The 25,902-nt window shown below is 36.6% G+C and overlaps 1 protein-coding gene across 2 annotated transcripts in view; it reads left to right on the top strand.

Moving 5' to 3' along the window:
* LOC141433251 (uncharacterized) overlaps positions 1–25,902 on the top strand; it is a 143,484-nt gene that overhangs the window by 104,559 nt on the left and 13,023 nt on the right. For both annotated transcript variants that reach the window (XM_074095208.1, XM_074095207.1), the window contains exons 3-6: positions 19,150–19,288; positions 20,175–20,239; positions 21,984–22,122; positions 23,754–23,866. In XM_074095208.1, the coding sequence (XP_073951309.1) occupies positions 19,150–19,288; positions 20,175–20,239; positions 21,984–22,122; positions 23,754–23,866 (456 nt within the window). The remainder of the gene's footprint in view (positions 1–19,149; positions 19,289–20,174; positions 20,240–21,983; positions 22,123–23,753; positions 23,867–25,902) is intronic.

The raw sequence follows: 25,902 nt of genomic DNA, 5'->3' as shown, positions 1-25,902 counted from the left end.
CATTAATATAATATAATTATACATTTATAGTTTTATTGATTTATTTGATTGATTTTTTATAATGAAAATTAATTAAAAAATATATGTACAAACTTCTTTGTTTGTGGCTGTTTACACCTTTTTACTTTATGCACTAGAGCATAAAAAGTCATCTTATGTCGCCTAGATCCAGCATAAATACCAACTTTACGACCATGAGAAGAGAAAACTATATTTTCACAAAAAAATCTAGTACGCGGCAAACAAAAAATTGCTATTTGATGCTCTCTATACATACATCAAAGACCATAAAAAAAAAAAAAATTAATTAATTAAATAAATCATATATGCCTTACAATACAATATAACACAATACAATAACTCTTTATTGTACACCAACATAGTAAGTAGTACAGAAAACAGGTATATAAATAGAGATTTACTAAGGTAAGCAATAGGTGGCCTATCGCTTCAGAGCGATCTCTTCCAGGCAACCTTTACAATGGACAGGGGATTTACGATAAGTAAGGAATAAATTTTAGCAGGTGGTGCAATTTACAGTAGGTTAGAGCAATTTCAAGAATACATAAAACTAACACATACACAACAAATCGAAACAGTTAGAGAAGTAGATAGATAGGTATCATAAAAACATAATAATATTAAATAAGCTAACTATAATAAAATATTCACCTTACGTGATACGCTGAAGCCAATTTAATTAGGATACTTAGGGGCTGTTTCACCATCCATTGATTAGTGTTAACTGGCGGTTAGGTGTGATGCCGTCTCCATTTGTTTCGTTCGAATAGACGGAGACGGCATCACATTTAACCGTGGGTTAACGCTAATCAATGGATGGTGAAACAGCCCTTATTCTAAGGTTTTAAAAGGTTTCACAGTAGTTTGACGACACCTGAGCCACTGCTGTTTTCTCCACTACGCCTTGACTTGCGATATATTTTACTTGCCCACCATTTCGGAATTATTTTCGTACCTGCCGAGCCCGCAACATATTTAGGACTAGGTATCTAACAAGGAAACTAAAATTTTAATCATATTACAACAGTTGTTCGACTATCTAATGAAGGTTTTCTGTCAGGTGGAATATGGAGTTAGTGTCGTGAAGTCTGTTTGACGTTATAGTCTTGCTTGCGATTGGCTCAATGAGGGCTATCGTTTTTTGTCTCACTAGATGGCGCACTGTTGCGTGAGGTTTTTAAGTATGGCTTTCAAAGTCTGTTATTACGGGCGTGAAAACAAAGTTTAGATTAAAATCATATTTAATACACCTTAAAACCGTACCATAAAAATATCGAGCAACCACAGTGTTGCATAGTCCCCGTTTTGTTCGGAAAAAAGGAGGACAAAAGTTTCCGAAAGACAAAACTGTCTCAAAACACAGTCATTCATAGCCCGTAACGCATAATTGCCATAATTAATTTCAGATATTGCAAAATATTCACAAAATTATTCTAATTATAAATAAACCGCGTAGCTCACCCAAAGCTATGAGATTTGGCATTTCGCAGACCTCACGCTACACTAGCGCCTCTAGCGGCGAATTCATACGCGATAGCCCTCATTACTTTTATACAGGGCGTCTCTGACCATGGAGCTTTAAATTCAAGGTTCGATTCTACTCACAAAACTAAGCTACTTAGATAATTTATACATCCTCAAAGTTTAACCGCTAAAACAGTGTATCGGACATGGCGGTGTTATCGCTGTCTCTTGGTACGGGGCGGGGCCGTTAAATAATTTTTGACATTAGTTAACATCTTTAAGATAAACACATGCCAATATGCCGTCTCAATTTCGTATTGGTGCATACATTGAAAATTGCATTTAATTTGTATTTAAAAAAAATATATAGTGGTTATATTTTTAAAAAGTAGCAAATCAATAGTAGCTCAGGTATGCGAGCAGAATCGAACCCTGGATTTAAAGCCCCCGTGGTCAGAGACTCCTTGTATAACACAAATGTTAACATTGACAAACGGATCTCGCTATTCGCTGGGTGCGAAGTACTAGGTGGGAGTAATGAAATCTATCGCAGCGCTAATAGTGGCCAAAAGTAGAAATAATGTAGGTTCTGTCATCTGTCATACTCATATGAATCTGTCATTAACAAAGCGATTTGTGTAAACTTAACTGCCTAATTTTAGTAATAGATGTTTGTCTTCTTGAATTATTGAGCAATCCCTGTTTTGTTACTATTATTTAAAGAAACCATTAGAGTAGCTTTATTTTTCTGTTTTACAATAAAAGTACAAAAGTACGACTAAACGTGATGTAAACAACCCTGACATAACCAAAATAAATACACTCTTTGAATAAATTTACTTGCCTCATTTAATTTTAATGACCGAAATGAATTCACAGCGCTTTGTCCACCCAAATCACGGTATCACAGTAATTTTTGTATTATAAATTAATACGTGATACGAGGTTTGATTTTTGTCACAATGTCGCAATGAAATGTTAAAAACGACAGAACCTCAGAGCCAACAAACTTGCGGACGCTAGGTGGCGCTGATGTCGTGCACAGAGCCAATACTAGCGCCAAACAGCCTGTCACAACAACCCTCATTGATTTATGTACAGTGCGACAAAAATCATCATGTCAATAACGAAACCAACGCAGATGTCTTGCATTTAACTTTTACAGTTCGCCTTTGATAATGTATTTATAACCTAGACAGTTCCGATGTTTGTAATGATGATCGGTTAGGCTTCAAATTACTGTACTACTTACTCTAATATTTTGTATAAAAGCGGGTCTTTTCATGTGTTGAAATCCATTTGGTATATTATATGCGTTAGTATGCCCTCATATACCTCAGTGAAGTAACACACTTCGTCCTCTACGATGTAGCACGCTTCTTGCATTTTGTATAAAGTCGTAGCGGTGCTACACGAGTTCTACAAGGCCACCTAGTAGAAGTTGAAATAAAGAATTTTGATCTCCAATCTTCTGCAGAAAAAGGTACATTAAATATTTTTTTTGTTGTTTCGTCTTATTTATATTAAATGGTTTTTTTTTGTAAATATGTATAGTATATCGTGTGATTTTTGCAAAAAAATTGAAACCTATGTTTTTTTTGGTGGGTGTGATTTTGGCCAATCTTACTCAAATAATACCGTTCTTATGCCCCGGCGTCGGCGCGGCGGTGGTATCGGTGACTGTTGTCACCATGTCTTCATGGTATTTATATATATTTGGGAGAAAACTTTCAAATCTAACAACTTCCAGTGGGTCAAATTGTCTAGAAAATATAATGTGACAATGCAAGCAAAGTCAACACAAAGTTTTCGGTCAACAAAATTTACTAGGAAATCAAATTACTCCATTCTCTAATTGATCATAAATAATATTTTCAATAAAAACCTATCTTTTGAAACTTAATTCTCCAAATTTTATTATAAATTACCGATATATATTGAACAGAACAGCTTGTCCGTGTTGTTTTAACATAAATACTGTAATTTAAAGGTAATTCATAACCGCCCGTTCAAATGGTTTTATTGAAGGCCTCATACGAAATGTTAAGGTTGTAGGGTTCCGTCTTGTTTTAAGTAAACGAAGAACATATGATTTTTTATCTTAATTATAAAATTTAAAATAATATAGATTTTGCTAATTTTATGCAATTATTTCTTCTGGGCCCGGTGTCGTAGGTTTTTATTTTAAAATGATTTCGTCATATTTTGTTTTGGCGACCGGATGGCCAAGTGGTTAGAGAACCTGACTACGAAGCTTGAGGTCCCGGGTTCGATTCCCGGCCGGACAGATATATTTGTATGAATACTTAATACGGATGTTTGTTCTCGGGTCTTGGATGTTCAATGTATTTAAGTATGTATTTATCTATATAAGTATGTTTATCCGATGCCTAGTATCGATAGTACAAGCTTTGCTTAGTTTGTGTCTAGGTCAATCGGTGTCAAGTGTCCCATGATATTTATTTATTTATTTGTGCACTAACATAATTTCTGAATAGTTGGTACAGTCACCAGCATTAATATCTGCCACAGCGGAGCGTGCGAAAATATCTGACACGTCCTTCCGGCCTTAGAAATAGAATCGTATCAGATATTTATGCACGATTGTTGTGTCAGATATTGGTGCTGGTGACTGTACTATTATTTTTCTTAGTTTTTATAAGATAAGTAACAATGTGTGTTAGTGTGTCTTTAAGGTGAAATCATGCAGTTAATCCATTCCTAATAATCGGTTTGACCTAAAATTTGGCATGGATGTATTTAGATGGCGAAAAAATATTTAAAATATTTTTTGCAAAAACTAATTTATATATTTGATGTAAATAAAAAAAACAATAAAGCTAATTTTCACATTGACTTGTAACCTAAGTGATAATGGCCTTTACTTCTTGTTCAGGTATCAATACTGTTATATTTATATAAAACATTTATTTTTCGTATTAAGCCTTTAGAATAAAAACAGCCGCGGAACTCTCAAACAGCTGGCACATTGCGCATTTAACCGGTTATTTTTATACCGACAATCAAAACGCCATGCCACCTACGTCGCTGCCGTATAAATTTCACCTAACCCATACTTAACCCTGTAATAGCGGCGTAAATACATCGAGCCGAGAGCTATTGGTGTTTGCAGGGTTGCCGAGTGTCGATAGCACTTTTGCCCTTGATTATACGATTCCAATTTTTGGTAAATCGCGTTAAATTCCGACTCATCTCAGCAGATGTCATGAGGCATTTATTAAAAAATAAAACGATACTAATTCAGCTTCTGGTGAAATGAAGCAAAACGAAAATCATTTTCAATATATTTGGGTAAGTAACTTTACAAAAGCACAAAGCTTTTTCAAATGCTGACTGGCAAAAGGTGCTAACAAAATAACCCTCCTTCAGGCAGTCGGGTAAAATAAACTATTTTGCCCATGCTGTTTCTGAATACATACGTACGGGTAAGTATCTTCGATAAAGAGCCGGTATTTACTCAGAATAGTTTTGCTCATAATGTAACAGGCAGCTAATGTAACTATTTTATCCTAGTTAGGTACTAATTATTTAGGTTAAGTATAATATGATTGTCATTTTCTACGATGTCACATGATACTCGAATTTAGTGCATTTTTACGCCTCATTTTCGATGCGCTAATAACATGTTTATTATATTTTAATATATATAATATAATTGGTGACAACCCTACCTAAACATCGAATATTAATATTTTTCGGCTCGAGTGCACCGGCACGTGACCCAGGGCTGTGAATTCGGGACGCTGCCCGGCACACGCCTGCAGGCACTGGCTCGGAAACGTTCTCCTATTTATCTCTAGCTAGCTTAGTACTGAACGTTAAAAGAATTCTTAAAAACGTGATAATACTTTAAATCAAAGAATCTCTTATTATTATTATTTTATTTTATTTAATCTGTACTTCTTTTGTTTTTTTTTTGAGTAAATAAATCAATTAATGACCATAAGAGTCAGGTAACTAAATAAATTAAATTAAATTTCACAAATAAAATGTACTTACATTAAAAATCAGAAATGTATTAATAATCCCTGTCTGCGGACCGAACATGTTCAACTCTCAGTATCTTAAAAGTTGCAACAACTGATCAGGTAGGTATGAGCTTTCTACCAGATAGGTTAAATTGCAAGCAGATCCGAATGCGCTTCTGGTACCGATATCACTGAATATGAGATGAAATGACATTGAAATATGGTGTGTACTTGTACTCCATATATTAGACTTTTGATTTATGTTTTAGCTAATATATTGAGTCCTCCTGTTTTTGTTAAGAAATAGAAATATATTATGTTACGTCTATTATTCTGCGATTTGCTTCGAAAGTGTTCACTTCGCGCCACTAAGTAACTACCACCTGCACCCCACTACCCACCCTCATAAACAAACAGCGAAACAACCAATAAAGATTCCTTATTTATCATAATATTGACTCATTAAAGTCTACAAATAAGAAAGAAAGAAAGAAATATAGTTTACGAGTATTTACGGTCTCAAAAATATCACCACCAAACAGAAGAAAACAGTAACAATATACCTAATAATATATAATTTACACCAATGCTCACCGAAAAGGGTCTCCACTCAGCATGTGTTGCCACACAGTAGGTGCAGTGACGCTGATTTTGTGCCGAGCCCAAATTTGAGCTACACGGCAGCTCCACTTTTTACACAATACCAAGATTAACCATAATTAAAAATAAGTACCAAAGTTCATGCCTGATTCATCATCACAGCCTATATACGTCCTGCCGGGCACAGGCCTCCTCTCAGAACAAGAGGGCTTGGGCCATAGTTCCCACGCGGGCCCAGTCCACATTGGGCATTGAGGCATTGGGTACTTAATTATGCCTGATTACTGATTTTTTTTAGGGTTTCGGACCCAAAATGGCAAAAACGGAACCCCTATAGTTTCGCCATGTCTGTCTGTCTGTCTGTCCCTCCATCCGCGGCTTTACTCAGGGACTATCAATGCTAGAAAGCTGTAATTGTGCACGGATATATATGTAAATTATGCCGACCAAATAGTATAATAAACTAAAAAGATTTTTTTTACGGTACCTCCCATAGACGTAAAGTGGGGGTGATTTTTTTTTACTGATCCAACCCTATATTGTGAGGTATCATTGGATAGGTCGTTTAAAACCGTTAGGGGTTTGCTACGACAATTTTTTCGATTTATTGTTTTTTTTGCGAAATATTCAATTTTAAAGTGCAAATTTTCATAAATATCGAGCGTTCCCCCCCCTCTAAAATCAAACCGGTGGGTGGAAAAATTTGAAAAAATTCAGAATGGTAGTAAGTATATCAAACTTTCAAGGAAAACTATAACGGATAAGTTAGCTTGAGAATTATTAGTAGTTTTACTCTTGAATAGCAGCCTAAGGTATAAAATATACTTAAACTTGGAAGATTCCGTATAAAATACGAAATCCTTAGAAAAATATTGCTTAATTTCTTCGTAATGGCTACGGCACCCTTTTTTGCCTGTAATGTCCCACTGCTGGGCAACGGCCTCTCCCCTGAATTTCCAACTCGTCCTGGCGGCACTTACTCATTACTTTACTTGAATAGATACAGTGCCTAGCGCCTACAGAGATATATCTAGTCTTCATTTCCTCGAGTGCAAAACCGAAAACTTGGCACTTATCATTTAGCTCACCCGGTTTAACGCTAACCTAAATACGGAGTTCTAGCCAAACTGAGTACACACGGGACCTTGTTCTATGCCAACAATTTATGACTGCATTAACTTACCTTGGTCTAGAGCAAAGTAATGGCTCGCGTAATGGTAATTGAATGTCTAGGTACCTATACCTGTAATCTATTTATTGCACTTTAAATAAATTGGTATGATATCTTCTTTTAAGTTGCTACAGTTTGACAGAGTGGTCGTGGTTATCGATTGTGTATTTATAGGAACCTTCATGACAGCTTTCTTGAGAAAATTGTGTGGTTGTTTTCCCTTGCCTTTCACAGCCGCAGTGCTGGAGTCCAGAGTTCCTATTTGGCAATAAAGAGCACTACTGCCCACACCCACGGGTAGAGACGGGTCCGCCCCATTCTAAAACCGGGCAGGGTATAGACAATTTTAAAACTATGATAATGATAGCGATGGCATACGGTCGGTAGCCTAACAAAGTATCCACTTTTTCATAGAATAAAATTAGTCGCATAGAAAAGTGGACACTTATGTCAGGGCACCGACATAGACATATACATTTTATTGAGGTATAGACACTACTAGTTTCTATAGACTAGTTTTAGAGTATAGAACCCTACCTAATAGTTTACCTATCCAAGACACCGACGCCAGGGATGGCGAACGAATGGCACGCGTGACAATGGCAAGCGACAAAATAATCTGAGCACGTCACTAAATAATCATCGAATGTGTGCACTTCATTGATAGTTTTATTTTCGCATATGCAAAGTTTACCCCATGCCATGGGATAGACGAGAAAAGAAAATCGTAGCGGAGACTAAGTCGAAGAAACTATATATGTAAGAAGCATCTTGAGAGATCGTGAAAAGTACCACCATGGTACGCGATTCAGTTTCCTCGACTGTACTTACTCCTTTGTTTTTCATCAGTTTTTCAACAAGATTATTGTTTATATTCATGCCAAGTTACAGCTTTTTAGGGCTAAAAGTCGGAGCTGAGCTGTGGACAAACGCACAGACAAACGAAGCAATATGGTGAATCTATTAGGATACCTTTTCGTCATTTTGGCTACGAAACCCTTAACCGATCTCAGGCCAGAAACAATTAACAGCAGCGACCGTATTATATAACATCATGTTAATACAATATCAAATCCATAAGTCTCCTTAGTTTGTATTGTACCTACTTACTCCATTAACAGTCCCAACGGTGGAGCAACAATCTGACATAGTAAAGTTAGCTAGGCTCTCCGACCTAAATCTCCGTAATCCACAGCAACGTACAGACATCTCTAAACATTAACATTACTAGCATTCAGAATCGTCTATAAATTATGTACAAGTACAATCAACCCAAACAGTATCCCTTAATTTGACAAAAAAAATTAAAGTTCATGATTTAAATCTGATCGTGGGGCCTTAAATTTTTTATTAGTCTTAGGAAAATAACGCGGTCGTTTCCAAGATAATTGTCATGAGTTTTCATCACTTATCCTCGACAATCAAGACTGAAGAAGAAGAGAATTTTTTGATAATAAAAAAAATACAAAAATGACCTTAATACGACTTTTTGCATTGTAGATACTGTACATGTCAATCAGTCATTTCCCATCTTTATTATGCACAAATTAAAATGATGACTAGCTGTTATAGTTTTATTACCTTACCCTCTGTGGTGGTTTGTGTTGTATTTTATTATATTATCCTTGAGACACCGTTACTTGTACTACTTATTATCTATTCTGTGATGTTGTTCACTTTCAACACTCTTTTGGCATATAGGTCGTGTTTATCCTTTACCTTTAGACATGACATGACAGTTAAATGTTACTTGATATGTATCTAACGTTCTAACGTTATAGAGTTAGTCGTGAGATTAAACATTAAAAAAAACTTACTTAATTGATTTTTTTACAAAAACATTAAACGATAGTATAACAATTAATGGTATTCACAAAACAAGGTTCATCAGAATGGTCTATTAGAAACAAACCTTAGCTTTCATTTTTTTACAAACTTTTGATCAACTTCGACTGTACGCTGTAGGTAGGAGAAAGTTAAGGTAGATGAAAATTAAGATTGGTTTTTGGAGTCTTTTTTATTTTTTTATCTTAACTCCAAATTTGTTACTTTTACCATACGGTTATCCCGTGAAATCCATATCGAAAAGAGAACTTTTCTTTCTCTTGTCCTGGTGAGCGGTTAGTTCCGAAGGAGTGTTGTCTCTCGATGAGAGCTGTCGCTGCTTAAGTGGCTCAATAAAGAAAAAAGCAAGCTGAGACATGTGGTGCATAGGAGAAATTTGTGTTAAACTCCTGTCTAGTGGTGGTGTAGGGGTATGGAACGCAGCACGGAATGCTGAGGGCCTGGGTTCGATTCCCAGCGCTGTTCTCTTTTTCAGTTTTTTTCTGTCCATCCATGTTTCAGTTTGTATTTTCGACGTAGATGAAAATTTTTAATTATAAAGTAAATTGTTTGGCAGAAGATCTTACAAACTATCTTTTGGCACAGTATGTGTTGGTAACTGTACCAAGAAATAGTTCGAGCAAATTGAGTTGGGTACTTGTAAGTAAAGGGGGACCAGTGCGGGGTTTGGTAATAATTTAGGTATTTTCGGGACATCGGGACAATATTTTAAGGGATAAGTTCGCCTTTGTACAAAATATATATCTCAATGTCTGTCAATTGTGTTTGTTACTTATTTTGTACAATAAAGAGTTTACATACATATATATTTTAATACCAACGTGAAGTTTTTTAAGGGTTCGTATTTTTTTTTTTCTATTGACAGTTTTAGAGTTAATATCCGGGAATGGACGGGAAATAATTAAGAGCGCCGCAGAGCTTTTCAGACTGGCTTTTCTTAAGTTGTATGTCCGACTCTATTTTGCCGGCTTCTTTAATATGCGTAAATTATTAGTTTTCAAAAAATAACTAAATATGTAATATAAATCGGTAAATGATAAATTGAAATTGTTATTCAAAACGTTTAATCCTACTGTTAATACAAAGAATCCATTCTCTTAACTTCCCTAAAAAATATCATGCACTCCTCCAAAGCAAACGCATCTTCGCTAGTTAAATGGATACATATTTTAAATGGATACGATTTTTTGTATGAAGTGGTGAATACATCAAGTTAGCAGCATCTCGGGGGAGCGCTGAGGCGGTTAGCAACACAGAATGGGGGAAACGAATTGTGATACGTATGTTTTGAACCATAATTTTTAGGGTGTGGGTAACATGTTCCATGTTCATGGCTTACAAGGGAAATGTTAAAAAAATGCATGCACATTTTGATTTGACGCGACAGTAAATGATGAAATGTTTGCTGTTTATTGTGCAAGCTACGACCAAATAGATGAAATTTTTGATGTGCGTTTTTGTCTCTCCATTAGAAACTTTTTTTTTACTAACATGAATATACTAAAATGATTGCTTTTGCGGTCATCAAGCAAATTAAAAATACATTGATTACCCCTTAGTAGAGTACATAGAGGCATCAATCCAATAGTTACCTAACGTAATGGAAAACCCATTTCGATGATGTACATACCTTCATTGCCTTGCGACATCCTCATCAATAATTCAGCAATTTACAGCTTATACTGATGTACTAGATCAATAACGATTATTTCTGAATCTTATTCCAACTGAAATTTAGTGAAACTTTACTAAAAATGAAAAATAATAACATAGCTTCCTAAATCGTACAAAATTACTGTACAACAGCTACGCCAAAACGTATAGTGTTTAAGTTGGTTTTATGACAGAACTATTATATACTGCACTGTCATTGCTTTTTTTCCTGAATCTTGTTCTACTATTCTAGATGCCATTGTAGAAGTGGTTACTAACGGCACAGCCAATCAGAGTGGAGTTACCTGACTAATAACCTTCTTTAAAAACAAATAAGCATTTTTGCCACTGCTAAACGGACTGGGTACGCCATTTTCTTGGATATACGAATAAGGATCGTAAAAGAAGACCTAAATGGAGTTAAAACATCGAAGTCGATAAATTAAGGGAAACTTCATTGAAGATAGTCCTTCGTGCTGTTTGATCCATGTTTGATCATCGACATTTTTTGTTTGAAACTACATAGTTATGTGAATATAAGTTTAAACACTAGTTATTTTCAGAATAAGTTCGTGATAGTGTTTGTAATGTTAATGTTTTCCAGTCCATTTCACGTTTACGTTACGTAAGCTATTGAGCAATGTATTAGATTCTCCACTTTGCTTAATGTTCCTATTATTATTATCGAACTTCCATTAATATACCTACATATAAATAAGCCAGTAAACGTAGCAAACTTAGGTATAAAGGGTGTTTGTTTGCCATATATCTTAATTGAAATGTTTGACAAAATACCTAGATATGTCTGAAAACTCGAAAATTTTAAGCCTTACCTACTTCGATTAATGAAACCGACATTTTGAATAGAATGCTTTAGGAAATGGAGTTGAAGTAATGAAAGAAATTGCGGTCTAAAAGTATTCTCAGACTCAATATTTTCATTTTATCCTAACTGATGAAATATTTCTTAAACATTTTTTTTATATGTTGGTATTTCAAAGACAGGTGGCATGACGTCATTTCTAAACGGCTGCGGGAACACAATCTAAAGTTTTTATACTCCGAACATATTTAATGCAAACAAGCACTCCTTCAAGCCGATTTAATTTTAGGGTACCGTCGTCTGATGGACCTCGACCGAATTGGCGGTATTGTGTTGAAATTATCTCACGTATTTCACGTACTCATCATCATCCCAGCCTATATACGTCCCACAGCTGGGCACAGGCCTACTCTCAGAAAAAGAGGACTTAGATCATAGTTCCCACGCGACCCAATGCGAATTAGTAACTTCACACACTCCATTGAATCCGATGTTTTCCTTCACCGTTAAGCTGGTGGTCAATTCTAAATGTAATTTCGCACATGAATTGTGAAAAACTCAGAATTGCGAGCCGGGGCTTGAACCCACGATCCGCTGCTTGAGAGGCCATAGGTGAAACCACTAGGCCACCAAGGCTTCACGGTATTTGTAGGTACTATCGTTCTAAAAACGATGCGATCTTATTTTAAATACAACCATTTGAAAAAACGTTTAAGATAAATGTCACAATGTTTGACATGTTAATGCCCAAAAGATGACACCCTGCTGTCACTTCTATTGTTATTGGCATATTAAAGATGGCAGCTAATACTGGGACAGTGAACCACACTCGGACATTCACCTTATACCTACCGCGATGTTGTCCATTGGTTTTTTTATAGTGCTAGTGTTTCTAAACCTTTGTGCAGTATTTTTACAGAAAAGAGTTCGTATTTAGACATTAAATGTCGTTTTTGTTTGTGCTAGCAGCTTCCTCGCATACCAGATTAGCATGTTGCGATACAGCTAGAAAATACTGCCAGTGCATCTTTAGGAGCTATTTTATATATAAGTATTTGTTCTAGTTTAATTTTACTTATTAGTTAGGTAATTTTTCTTTTTTTATTTAATTGTGTTTATAATTTAATATTTCTTACCAAACACACTGTCTTTAGTATTAATTTTAGTTTGATACTATCACGCGTTCCTCAGATAAAGTTCCTTGATAGACGGACGGACACATGAACAGACAGCCAGATGGACGGACAACAAAGTCATCCTATAATATTCCGTTTTTGGAGGTGACCCTATGCACTATGACTTTTTCTCACTTTGGTATAAAGCCGTTGACCATTATTTTAATAAAAAAATATTTTAAAAAGAATTGTATGGAACATTGAACATGTTATTAAAATACCGATTGGATTCCTTTTAGGAACCCAACGCAACATCAGGCAAAGTCCTGAGTCATCGAACTCATTCTTTATTCAACAGTTGATCAGTCAATTGTGACCGCCATTGTATTGTAATCGGAGGAGATAGCTTCAGATATTACTGTAATAGCTCCACAATGGACCCTCCTTCGGCCAAGGGTTTATTGAATATTAACATTAACCTCTTATTAGCCGTTAGTTCAGCAGGTGGCTTTAATTGGGAGTTCGGGCTTGGTACGCATTTGAATTTAATAAGTGGTAGTAAACATGACGTGTCCTGGCCATCCTAGGCTAAAGTAAGACGGGGTTTCGTTCGTGTATCCACAATTTTGTTTTTTTTTTTAGTCCATGTTAAGTTCGAGTAGAGAGTTGATTTTTGAAAACAAACCTTAGGAAATTGCCATTCAAATAGTAAGAATTTACATAGGGTTTAAAAAATATATATTTTCGAGGGAGTAATTTCTAAGCTTGTCCCTGGGAAAAAGCTAAGCATAACTGTCAGTATCTAACTAGTTGTTTTAATTTACTAAAATAGTAGTTAATGTAACTTGTTTTAGAATTTAAGGCAGAATTTTAATTCAGATGATTTTTAGAACAGAACAAGTTTGATTGCATTGCAGGGTACATCAAAAAAACTGAATCGAGTGCCAGGGCGACACCTTTGTGCAAAAAATAACAGTGAAATTTCTTACTAAAAGGTTCCACCCTGGTACTTGATTCAGTTTATTGTACTGTACCTACGAGCTAAAAAGAACAAGATGATTCTTCATCTAGATGCAACGGATATTTAATAGTAGGTACCTACTCAAAACAAGGGTGCGACATATATATATATATATATTAAATATTTTTTTATGTTAACGGCATCATTAAAAAAAAAGTTAATGATCGCATTTCACGCACGGCGGTCGAATCTGCGAGCGACGTCGCACGGCATAATAAGTGAATTATAATAATAAATCACCGTAAACTGCTCTTTCACTGGAATTAAGTTATTAAATTATAAATACTTATTACGTTTTTGTTTTGAATTATTATTTTTGAAACAATGCTGCAATGCGATAATCTTGTGTTTAAAAAGAGACGGATATCGTGGTTTAAATGTATGTAATGCTAATGTGATTTGTTCCTAATTCATCTTCTTCCGAATTGGCCATATTTCAAGTTCTTCACTTTTCAAACTGGTTATTTTCCAATTTTACCAGATTCCAAACTCAAAAAGAATCGCACAGTTTTGAATATGTTGCGTGTATTTTTGATACAACCTCAAACTTTAAGGGTAGTTAGTGAAGGCCCTAATAATCACACTTTATTATGTTTTAGTAAAAAAAAAGACTTATTATTTCCTTATAACAAAAATTAGCACGCAATGTAAACTACATGATACCACTTTGTTTTAGGAGGTTTTTATTCAAAACGTCGCACTTATTGACGTGACAGCTGTCACAGAACGCTTCTCTCTCATATCAAATTGTAGGCATTACATTGCTGCTCGAAAAAAAATCAAAAATTAATTACGCTCTAGTAGTTCATTCCAAATGAAGAATTTGCTTTCTTTTCAAAAGAGCTGACGAACTACGTGCCACAGTGGAGGGTATGCCCCCCCTATAAATATTTTTTTTTTTAATTTAACTACAAAACTAAATAGCGGCTTTTATAAGACATCTATACTCCAAATTTCATTGATATAATTCTTGTAGTTTTCGAGTAAAATGCCTGTGACATACGAACGGACAGACAGACAGACGGACTTGACGAAACTATAAGGGTTCCGTTTTTGCCATTTTAGCTCCGGAACCCTAAAAATAGTTGACGCATGTAACGATTTTTTGAAAGATAAAACTTTTATTTCTCAGTTTTTTACCAATTTTGAAGTCGGTTTACGCCTTTCACGTAATCCACAAGCAAACAATGCCAATCAGTAACCGTAGCTTTAAAATGAACTGCAAGCAACCTAAGTGCCGTAGTTCATTAGAGCGTCATAAAAACAACACGGCATATAGCATGCGACCGTCATGCAAAGCACAAGCTAACGTCACGCTTTAGACGCCCACACTGTGTTAAAAAAATGGAACCAACTACAAAAACAATAAAAATAATTTTCTACCCGTTTGAAATGGTTTCACAAGGCTCAGCAGGTGGAGTATTGACCTTGTCCCAAATTAAGTAAAGCTTGAACCGAATATGTGGCCTACCACCCTAAAGTTGGTTATCGTTTGCAAGTCATAAAACAATAGTAAAATGAAATAAATAAAGTTTTAATTTCAGGCGTGGCACCCATATTTTAAAGGCACAAAATGACTTAAGCTAAGCTAAACTAAATACCTATGTCAAAATATAATAAAATCAGAGTATAAAAAAAATCCGCATTCAAATCGGTCCTACCGTTTAAGAGCTACGGTGCCACAGACAGACACACAGACTGACACACATAGCGGTCAAACTTATAACACCCCTCTTTTTGCGTCGGGGGGTAAAAAACGGTACCATATGACCTTAAAAGTAAATAGTGTCATAAGGGTGTCATCAAATCACTCTATTTTCGATTCTCGTTCTATAATTTCGATAGTCGCGTTGGCCAATTAGAAAGTTCCACTCTAACGACATACTCGTTTGATAGTAGGTAGGTAAGTTGTTTAAAAATAGATAGACCACTTATTTAGCTACATAGATAAATACCATATTAGTTGGAATATAACGTACAACGCGCCTTCGTATTCATCATACAAGCGGCTGTCCCTACTGGGATTAAAAACCGGGAGCTCTTGATTTCATTGTCAGGGTCACTAACCCAGTAACCACTAAACCAAATAAAATTTTGACATGAATGAAACTAAAACTCTTGGGCACGTTTACTAATGAAGTAAAATACCTTTACCTGGTGTATAAAAGAGTCGCCTCTTCAGAGAATTTTGTAACCTAAAGAGACTTTACAGAACCAGAGTGAAAGAAACTTTCGCGTTTAAAAATAACCTACATTTCTTTACTGAAGTTTTCTGAATCTAATACTCGTTGCACTTCCAAAAGCGTTTTAACAAGCACAAAACTGCATTTCCCCGACAATAAACGCTTCAAGTCCCTGTAAAGTGCCTTGTAAACGCCAGCTAGTGCAGTGCATAGCAAATGAATTACTTCTGTGGACTTATCCTACTGATATTATTAATGCAATAGTTTGGTTTGGATCTCACTATCACACATAAACGGTTTAACGGATTTGAATATAATTTGGCCCCTAGTTTATAATCTGGATCAACACCTATGTCTTAGGCAATATTATACAATTTTCTGGGAATTAAAAGTAACTGGCCTGTTATAGTTTTTACTTTTTATTCTGGAAAATTGCTTAGTTCCCACAGAAGAGCCATAAACGAATTTTTCTCAAAGGACAGAAAGTTCTGTTGTTGCCCGCGTCTTGTCTGAGAATATTTTTTAATTCAGTTTACTCTTTTCTTTTGACCTTACTCTAAGCTTTTATCTCTTCAGTACATATCTAGATCTAGAACGTCATGCCCGGGAGGGTAGTTCAGATACCCCTTCATATTTATTAATCAAATGAATAAAACCAAAACCTTATAGCTGCCAATAGTAAAGCCCACTACTAAGGTATATGCTGCTAGTTTTTTCAAATCGATTTTTTTTACATAATACCAGATACTTATAAGTATTACTAGTTTTACTAGTTTAAACTAGTAACCTAACCAACAAAAAGTTGAAAAACCCCCGACTTTGTCACTTCAAAGTTCAATATCTCAAAAACGGCTTAACCGATTTTGATAAAACATGTCTAGGAATAATCGCTAGAAAACCTGCTTTTAATTTTAAAAAAAACGCATTCAAATCGGTCCCCCTGTTTAAGAGCTACGGTGCCACAGACAGACAGACAAACACACACAGACATACAGACACAGACACACTTAGCGGTCAAACTTATAACACCCCTCTTTTGGCGTCGGGGGTTGAAAATATCTTCTAACAATGAACATTATCAAGGTGCCGCAAGTATTAAATAACATAGTCATCTCCCGCCTACATACTACATACTAGCCTGAGTAAACAATCTTTTTTCTAAGCTCTCGATTTAGTTAATAACGAACCATTTTTCTCTTTTAATTTCACCCTCATAAAACAAACAGCTTAGCCGCAACACCCCACCTTTCGCAGTCGGGTAATTAATATCCGGCGTCAAAGAATGGAGTGTTCTCCCAATGGGGCCCATTTCCTAAACGTTACGGAACCATCAATCTAGAACACGGACCATTAGCGTATTGGTTTTGGTGGATCCAAGCAGAAGATACCGAAAGGGTGGACTGAGCGTAAGTGTAAGGCCGGAATCAGCTTTAGGCTCGGTTCCGGAAACGTCCGTTAGAAAAAACTTCAGATCGTATTTTAGCAAAATGACAATCATCATCATCATCCCAGCCTATATACGTCCCACTGCTGGGCACAGGCCTCCTCGCAGAACAAGAGGGCTTGGGCCATAGTTCCCACGCGGGCCCAGTGCGGATTGGGAACTTCGCACGCACCATTGAATCGCTTCGCAGGTTTGTGCAGGTTTCCTCACGATGTTTTCCTTCACCGCAAAGCTCGTGGTAAATTTCAAATGTAATTCCGCACATGAATTTCGAAAAACTCAGAGGTGCGAACCGGGGTTCGAACCCACGACCCTCTGCTTGAGAGGCGATAGGTCAAACCACTAGGCCACCACGGTTTTGACAAAAATGACAATATTTTACTGTATTGATAGGTACCATTATCAGCCAAATATTTGGTCTACTACCCTAAAGTTGATAATCGTTTGAATGTCATAAAACAATAATGCTAGACGTGTCTGTCAACTTGAAAGTTCTTTTAGCGACATATTCATTTGATAGGAACTTGTTTAAAAATTGACAGACCACTTACATATTTGGCTGATGTGCCTACAAGTTTTGTTAGTAAAATAGGCTAGCTACATTTTCTAAAAATATCGGACACGTATTTTTCATTCGCCAATTAAACAAAAAATTATGAAAAATACAGCCAGTTAAAGTTACGCGTGACCTCAGTCCTGAGTACTTTTTACTAATGATTGAGACCGTTGCCGCGCTTCATATTTGCAATTTTTTGTTTGATTGACGAAGGAAAAATACGTTACGTGTCCAATATTTTCTGATTATGTGACTGACGGACTAAATAGAATAGTATTATCTTTTAACCCAGGAATTTACCTAGTGAAAATACAAACTGAGACATGGATGCACAGAAAAACCAGAAAAAGAGACCAGCGCTGGGAATTGAACCCAGGTCCTCAGCATTCCGTGCGGCGTGCCATACCCCTGCACTACCACTGGACAGGTGTACAGACACGAATTTCTCCTATTCACCCATATCTCAGGTTGCTTATTTCTACTACGGTACTTAAGCAGCAGCACTAGCGACATCTATGTTTCGCTCTCATCGAGAGACGTAACACACTTTCGGAACTAACCGCTCACCCAGACAAGAGATGTCGCTAATAAGCAATCAAATTATGGTTGGTAAAAGTATCAAATTTGGAGTTGAAATAAAAAATACAAAGACTCAAAATAACCAATCATAATTTATCTAGTGAGTAAATTACATAAAAAACAGTCGCCGTCACAAAACAAACAATTGACAATACAATATGATAATACTAGCTTTTGCCCGCGGCTTCGCCCGCGTGGAATTCGGTTATCGCGCGCTGTTCCCTCGGGAACTGTGCATTTTTTCGGGGAAAAAGTAGCCTATGTCACTCTCTGGCCCATAAACTATCTCTATGCAAATCATAACTATCACGTCGATCCGTCGCTCCGTTTCGACGCGAAAGACGGACAAACATACAAACACACACACTTTCGTATTTATAATATTGGTATTAGTACGGATTAACAATATTTATTATTATTATAATATTTTTGAGCTACTTGTACAACCTTTGATTCTAATGAACCAATCATCTTGGGCTGTAGGGCTGTAGGTAACTTGTAGTCGCTAATGACAGCATCTGTTATTGGTTCCCGCAGTACATTTTAGTACCTTTAGTAGTACTTAGTAGAACAAGGATCATGTTTAAATTTTTCTCCATAACCTGAATAGCGGTGTTCCTTTAGCTCACCAAAGGCCTCATCCATGGATAGCTGTTTTAACATATTTCTTTTTTGTTGTCACCAGGCTGCGCTTTTCCGTCGAGATGGCACGGCCGCTGGTTCCAGTCGGGCGTGATCCAGCCAATCCTGATCGAAGGGGATCGACTCTCCAACAAGGGCCGCTGTTTGTCGTCCGAGGGAGACAAGTTCCTTATTGTCGACGAGTGAGTATAAATACTTAGAGCAGTTTACCACTACAGCTGATTGGTGAGCAATAACGAATTTACCCACAGATATAGATTACACTAGATTACGCATATGCATCTACTTCGCGTGTCCGAACCCACCAAACGTCGATATTGGTCCCATACTATCGACGACGTGGTAGATTTCTTGAGATCAATAAGTGCTTGTTATGTTAATTGAATAAAGATATTTTGACTTTTGAAGCTGTACTGGCCTATTGGATTGACTTATGACCTCTGTAGTAAAAGAAAACATCGTAAGGGAACCTGCACAAATCTACGAAGCAAATACGAACGACTACGACCATCCGTCTAAGCCTCCTTATTCTGGATGAAGGCTTGTGCCCAGGAGTGGAACTTATATAGACTGAGATGATGATGACTTTGACTTTTGACCGGCGGCGCGACATCCGTTTTATCTTTTCATTGCGTGACCGAAACGCTCTCCGTGCGTTAAATATCCACTGCGTGCGTTATATAGCACACGCAATGAACAGAGGAAATGCACGCCGCGCCACCGGTCCCGTATATAATCTTGACCGGGTCGTAAGATCACTTCATTTCTCGACTACGAAGGAGAAAAAATAACAGCAATATCCACAATACAATGGAAGATCACAGAGTTCACATAATTAGTTTGCTAACACACCCTCTACCTCTCGTATCAAAGAACGTGTCATTGAGACAGGCACTTCTCGATTATGAGCTAATGGGCTGCGTTAAGTATTTCGTGTAATTTCAAAACATCGATTTAGCGAGATTATACGCTGAGAATCAACCTTGCAGCATGATTGTGATATGCTGGATAGTTTTGATTGTAGAATATAAACTGGAATTTATGTAAAACTCTGCTATGATCTTTCAGGAAAGGATGTTACCGCTGCGTCGTAATGCACGAAAAGCATACCAACGTTCTGCAGTACAAGGAAAGTAAGTACCTATCCTATGTTTACAAGTTATGATTGTCCTAAAGTTAAGTCGGTCGGTGCCTCAGTACGAGGCAGCAGAAGTGGACCTATAGTCATATTAGTCATCTACCTCACCTACGAACTATTTTTGGGGTTCAATCACTCCTGCTGGCTCGTGCTGAGGCACCGACCGACTTCAGACTGGCAGGAAATTATTTTCATGTTTTTTTGTAGTCGGTTCAATTTTTTGTTACAATTTTTTTTTCACGCTTTTTAGTGTAAATAATCTAAGTTACAATAGTTTAATATCAACTACTCGTTACCTTTTACGAAAGATTGCTTTTTCCGATACAGAGACGATCATTATTGAGGAGTCCTGGTGCTTCACTCACCACCCGTTTTACCATATGCATTACGAGGAGCATAAATTACTTAGCAACAGTGATAAATTAATTAAAATTCAACCCGTGAAATACTTGTTTTTGAGTAGTAACTCCGATGGTCAAATGTGGTTTTCATCATCAGTTCCACTTCACCAAACGATGATTTTCATGAGCAAATGCACAAGTTACTACTAAATATATCCAATTTACTATAGATGTCGCTACAATATGTGAAGAGTTCCCAAGATCCGATCATCAGATACTGATTTGGTGCTTATGGGACCTAATTGAAGTCATTCCTAGACGAACCCAAAACAAATTTTTCAAATCGGATCATAAATGACGGAGTTCTGAGGTAACAAAGATTTAAAAAAAATACAACCGAATTGATAACCTCCTCCTTTTTTTAAGTCTTTTAAAAAATTTAGCTGTGTGCAATAAAAAGTTTAAACATACACACCACACACATTTATTGTTTCGTATTGACCTTGATGTGTAAACCGCCGATATAGGTAAGGTACAAAACTTTTTTCTCTGTGCAAGTGCAAAATCGCCCGCGAGTCTCGTGTTTGACAACTAGAGGTGAACGTTATTTCACGTCACCGTATACAGGTGGTATACAGTAACTGGTGACGTGCTGAATAACCAAATCACTGGTTTCACGTCAAGCGACAAGTAGTGATTTTTGTAAGGAGCTATTTTTGTGGTGATGCGATTTTCGCCTCAACGTTACAGACGTCACGAAAATTATAACCTTAACGTATACAACGTCAAAGAAACGATTCTTAGATTATGAAATTATTGACATTACACCGAATAACGATGCTTGTGATAAATAACGTCATAGCTAAAAAGCTTGTAACAAATTACGTTAAATACTAGTTTCATTTCTAATTCAGTAACAGTGACCGTCACAGAACGCGTCACTGCAGGCAGTGAAAGAAACTGGTTACTAAAATCACTGGTTTTAGTAACCAGTCACATGGTTCGTGTCACCACTTTCGTTCCGTTTCGCTCAAATCACTTAACGACCCACACCTATTGACTACAACTGAATGCCTGGTAACCACGAAACTCGTGCCGGCAGTGATATGATGCGTCCGTCATACAGTTTTCGATAATTAAGTGACAGTCCAGCGCTATTCCGGGACATCATCATAATATTTAGGTAGGTATTAACTCTCTGCAATGCAAACGGATTTTATTACCTAAGGCTACGTACTTACGCATTATGCGGTTAACCGCACGGTTTTAGCGTGCCGTCCCTCTTCAAAGTATCGCTTGAGAATGAGACGGCGCGCTCAAACCGCACGCTTAGTCGCATAGTGCGTACGAACACGAACGAGAGGCGACAAAACAGCAAACTTCTCCTTTGCTTTCCAGCATTCTGCCACCGTCGAGACGCTCTGCCCCATCTCTGCTCCCTCATCACTGGCGACGCCCTTCTGTACTCCATGTTCAGAGAAAACGCGGACCCCGTCGACTGCCCTCTGAAGGGACCATTCTCGTTCACTTATAATAGGTATTTATACTTTTCTATGTACCTATAGTGTGGAAGAAAGTAGAACAATCTTTGTGCATGCAGAAGTGTCCGTCGAAAGGTGTTAAATATGCGGTGTTACAGTAGCAAGAGCGTAAAAGTAAAAAGGTTTAAGGAGCTGATAAGTAAACCATACTCGTATAAGGTAATCACTAAATGCAAACAGAATATTTCGGCCAGTGCCTAGGCATGTAAGTTCAATTGAACATCCTTGTAAAAGTTTTTCAAAAAGATTAGCAACAGATGTTTGCCCTGGTGTTTGTTAAAGTTTTTTGAGTTTTCTAATCGTTATTCACAAAGTATTAAGTAAGACCATGTTCAAATTGTATCTACAAAGTACTTCAAAAATGTGACGTGTTCCCGTGAACAATCCAATGCAGGAGTGGTTTATTGAAAATTACCCAGAATAATACTGAATGAAAATATTCTGGATTGATTATGATCAAATTACATGGCATTTTATTTGACTCCTTTACAAATTACAATTTGACTCATTTGAAGTTGAAACAATTATTAACACAAACTTTCAGATTATACTAAAACATGCAAACCATCCAAAAATTGATAGCTTCCGCGTGTCAAATTAACTTGATAGTCATCAATGATTAATAGTCACAGCAGATGTTAAACGGCCGTTTAATGAAGATCACTGACGCCTCACTGCCACTGCCCGGAGTCCTCAATCATGCAATTAATGACTTTTGTAATTAAAATTCACGCAAAATCACTGCGATGAAAATTACTTAAATAATGCGTCGTGATTGGCTATGAGGTATTTAAAAAGGTAGTTTGAATTTTAAAACCAAACTGTCTAAACACATGAAGCATAATAAACTAGATGTACAGTCGAACAAATTTAATTATGACCCAGGATGGAACCTTTGTGCTACTAATGTCATGTTGACATCTCGTACTTTTGTCAAGGAAATCATAGAGAAAATGATTATTAAAAGATTCCATCCTGGGTCATGATTCAATTTGTCCGACTGTACAGTACAGATCATGAATTTAAGTTACCAAGACATCACAAACATCGACTCACCTTTATGTATTTAAGAATACGGTCTATATACACACATACTTGACGTGATGGCTGCTGTATCGATACTATTCTAACCTCGACTGTAATAAAAAAAAGCATCTTAATTTGAAATATTTAGGCTGCTGCTTAATTTATTAATTTGGTTATCTACAGGTTTCTAAAAAAGTTGACTATGACCGACTCACAAATTAATTCACCTAAACCACCTAATACTGCTGAAGATGACAGACGTCCATTAAGAAGAGATTTCTCGATAGAGACCTAGCCAATTTTTTAATCTTCCACCGGAACGAAACCGTGTTATAAAGTTAACTTTTAAACAATAATAAATAGCATTTTTACAAAATAAAAATGCTACCACCGTACAGTTACCTGTATTAACATCTGCCACAGCGGAGCGTGCAAAAATATCTGATACGTCCTACCGGCTCTAGAAATAGAGCCGTATCACATATTTATCCACACTCTGTTGCTATTTGCAAGTATTGTTGCTGCTGACTGTACAACAGGGTTTTCACTCCCTATTTTGGTGAACTCGACATGGACTTTAAAGGAAACATAAAATTTTCAGAGGCCATGGTGACTGCAAAATCCCGGTGTCGTCCATCGAAAGCTGCACCGAGGACTCGCGGCTGCTGCTAAATTACCAAGCCTGTCCTGACATCTCCGCTTCTGAGAGTACAGGTATTTACATACATAATATTTTATAGCCCACTAGCGTCCCGCCCCGGCTCCGCAAGGGTACAATTTTCAACTCATCATCTCATTTAAAGAGATCCCATGCCCCAATGACCTTCGATCTCAATTCCTTAGTTTTCTAATGTTTTTTGTAGCTTATTATATCTACAAACAACGGCTTTAAGCAATATAGTATCTCATATTTACTTCAAAGCTCTTCGAGATATTTGGCATCAAAGTTTGAAAATTTTGGGCCAAAAAACTGGTTTTCTTGCCATAACTTTTGTGTTAATTAGTTTCAAATGAAAACCCTCGACCAGTTTTCAGAGACGCCAAAGACGAACCCAAATATGTAGATTTCGTATACGTGAGATCTTTCACGTCAATAGAGATATGAAATAAGTGTTTTTTCAGACATAGTTTAAAAAAAACATACAAAATTAAGTATTCATTTTTTTTTCACAATCCGGTAGACAAAAATGGAGATAAAAGATTGCAGAACCGATAGCTGTTTGACTTATAATTCTATCTGTAGTGCAAAAGTAGAAGACACGATTCAAAACTTGTCAAAAATCAATGAAAACCTCGGGTAGCCCCTTAAAAGTACACTCTTGTCGGTGTAGCCGACTGTAGCCGATGATTGCCTCTCCACTTCTCTCAACTCAAAGCTGCCTAACCTCCTTAAATACGACATGACTAATAATAATATAACTTATTTTCTCTCGAACTCCATGCGAGTCGGGTGACGAACTACGAGGCGAGGTTATAGAAAACGTCCGAGTGCTGCACACTGCCGTGAACTCGGCTGTTGCTAACGACATATAATTTAAAGTGGCAACTATTGGGACAGTGATGAAAATACGTATCTACGTACGTTTACCTTACGAAACGAGAGTGTAATGTAGTATGAATAACCCGGTACCGTGTTGTATTGAAAATTAAAACGATATTTTGTCTCGTAAGTTGTTTACTTACTAGGTATGATCACATAACGGTGAATCCATAAATTAGTGTTCGGGCAAGAATAACCCTGTCATTATTGTTCTGTTCTGAAGACAGCCAAGAATAGATAAACAAGCAGACTAACCCGACAGACGACTCGTCTCAACTATAATAGTCTTTTATTTATATGCTATTTAAGGCGGACTTGCTTATTATGGAATATTAGATAAAAGTTTGTAATAATAGCATTTTTGTACGTATTTGATCTTTTTAACACGTGCTGATCTAGATCCTAGGTAATGTCATTGTTTCAAGCTTTCAATTATAATATTGACCGCAACGTAGACCGCAACTTTTTCTGCGTCCTTTTTCCGACATAATTAATTTTTAATAGTGGCTACCTACTTAAACTTTTTTTTTTAATTTAGAGATTGACTTGAAATTTGGTATACATATGTAGGTTAGGTCATTAGATATCTATGCAAGTACCTACCCTACCGTCAGCAAAAAATGCTTGAATATTTTTTTAACAAAAACTTCTTAGAACCGATTCATTACTTCATCATCATCATCATCATCATCCCAGCCTATATACGTCCCACTGCTGGGCACAAGTCTCCTCTCAGAACAAGATTCATTACTTAAAACGTATAAACAAATAAATACACAAACAAAGTTTACCTCTTAATTCCTTCACTATTTTTAAGGATATAGGTCCTAATCTTCCTAATTGTAGTACAGATAAAACAAGTATGACTGACCAATATTTAAATTGCTATACCACCCCACATTTAAATATTGTTATTACGGAGACGAGGTGGTCATAAAACGTCACGATGGTCACTTTACGGTAATTGTTACCAAAATTACGCTTATTTAGGACCCTTTCAAGTTCTCAGAAGCTGTTCTGTCACTTCAAATTTGTTTTGTTCCCACCCTAGCTAAATCTTAACAGCATATAGCTGGCACCCTGGAAGATTGCCCGATACATTTGCATGCTATTCAAATTCCCAGAACTGTGAGCTGCCAGACAATTTCGTTTTTATTAATGTTGTGTTTAAAATGCATAAGTACTGATTTGCGAAGTTCGTTGACACTAG

The sequence above is a fragment of the Choristoneura fumiferana genome, chromosome 12 (genome assembly GCF_025370935.1).
Source record: "Choristoneura fumiferana chromosome 12, NRCan_CFum_1, whole genome shotgun sequence".
Taxonomy (NCBI): domain Eukaryota; kingdom Metazoa; phylum Arthropoda; class Insecta; order Lepidoptera; family Tortricidae; genus Choristoneura; species Choristoneura fumiferana.
Note: the sequence above shows the minus strand (reverse complement) of the source record. Positions and strands in the feature narration are given on the sequence as shown.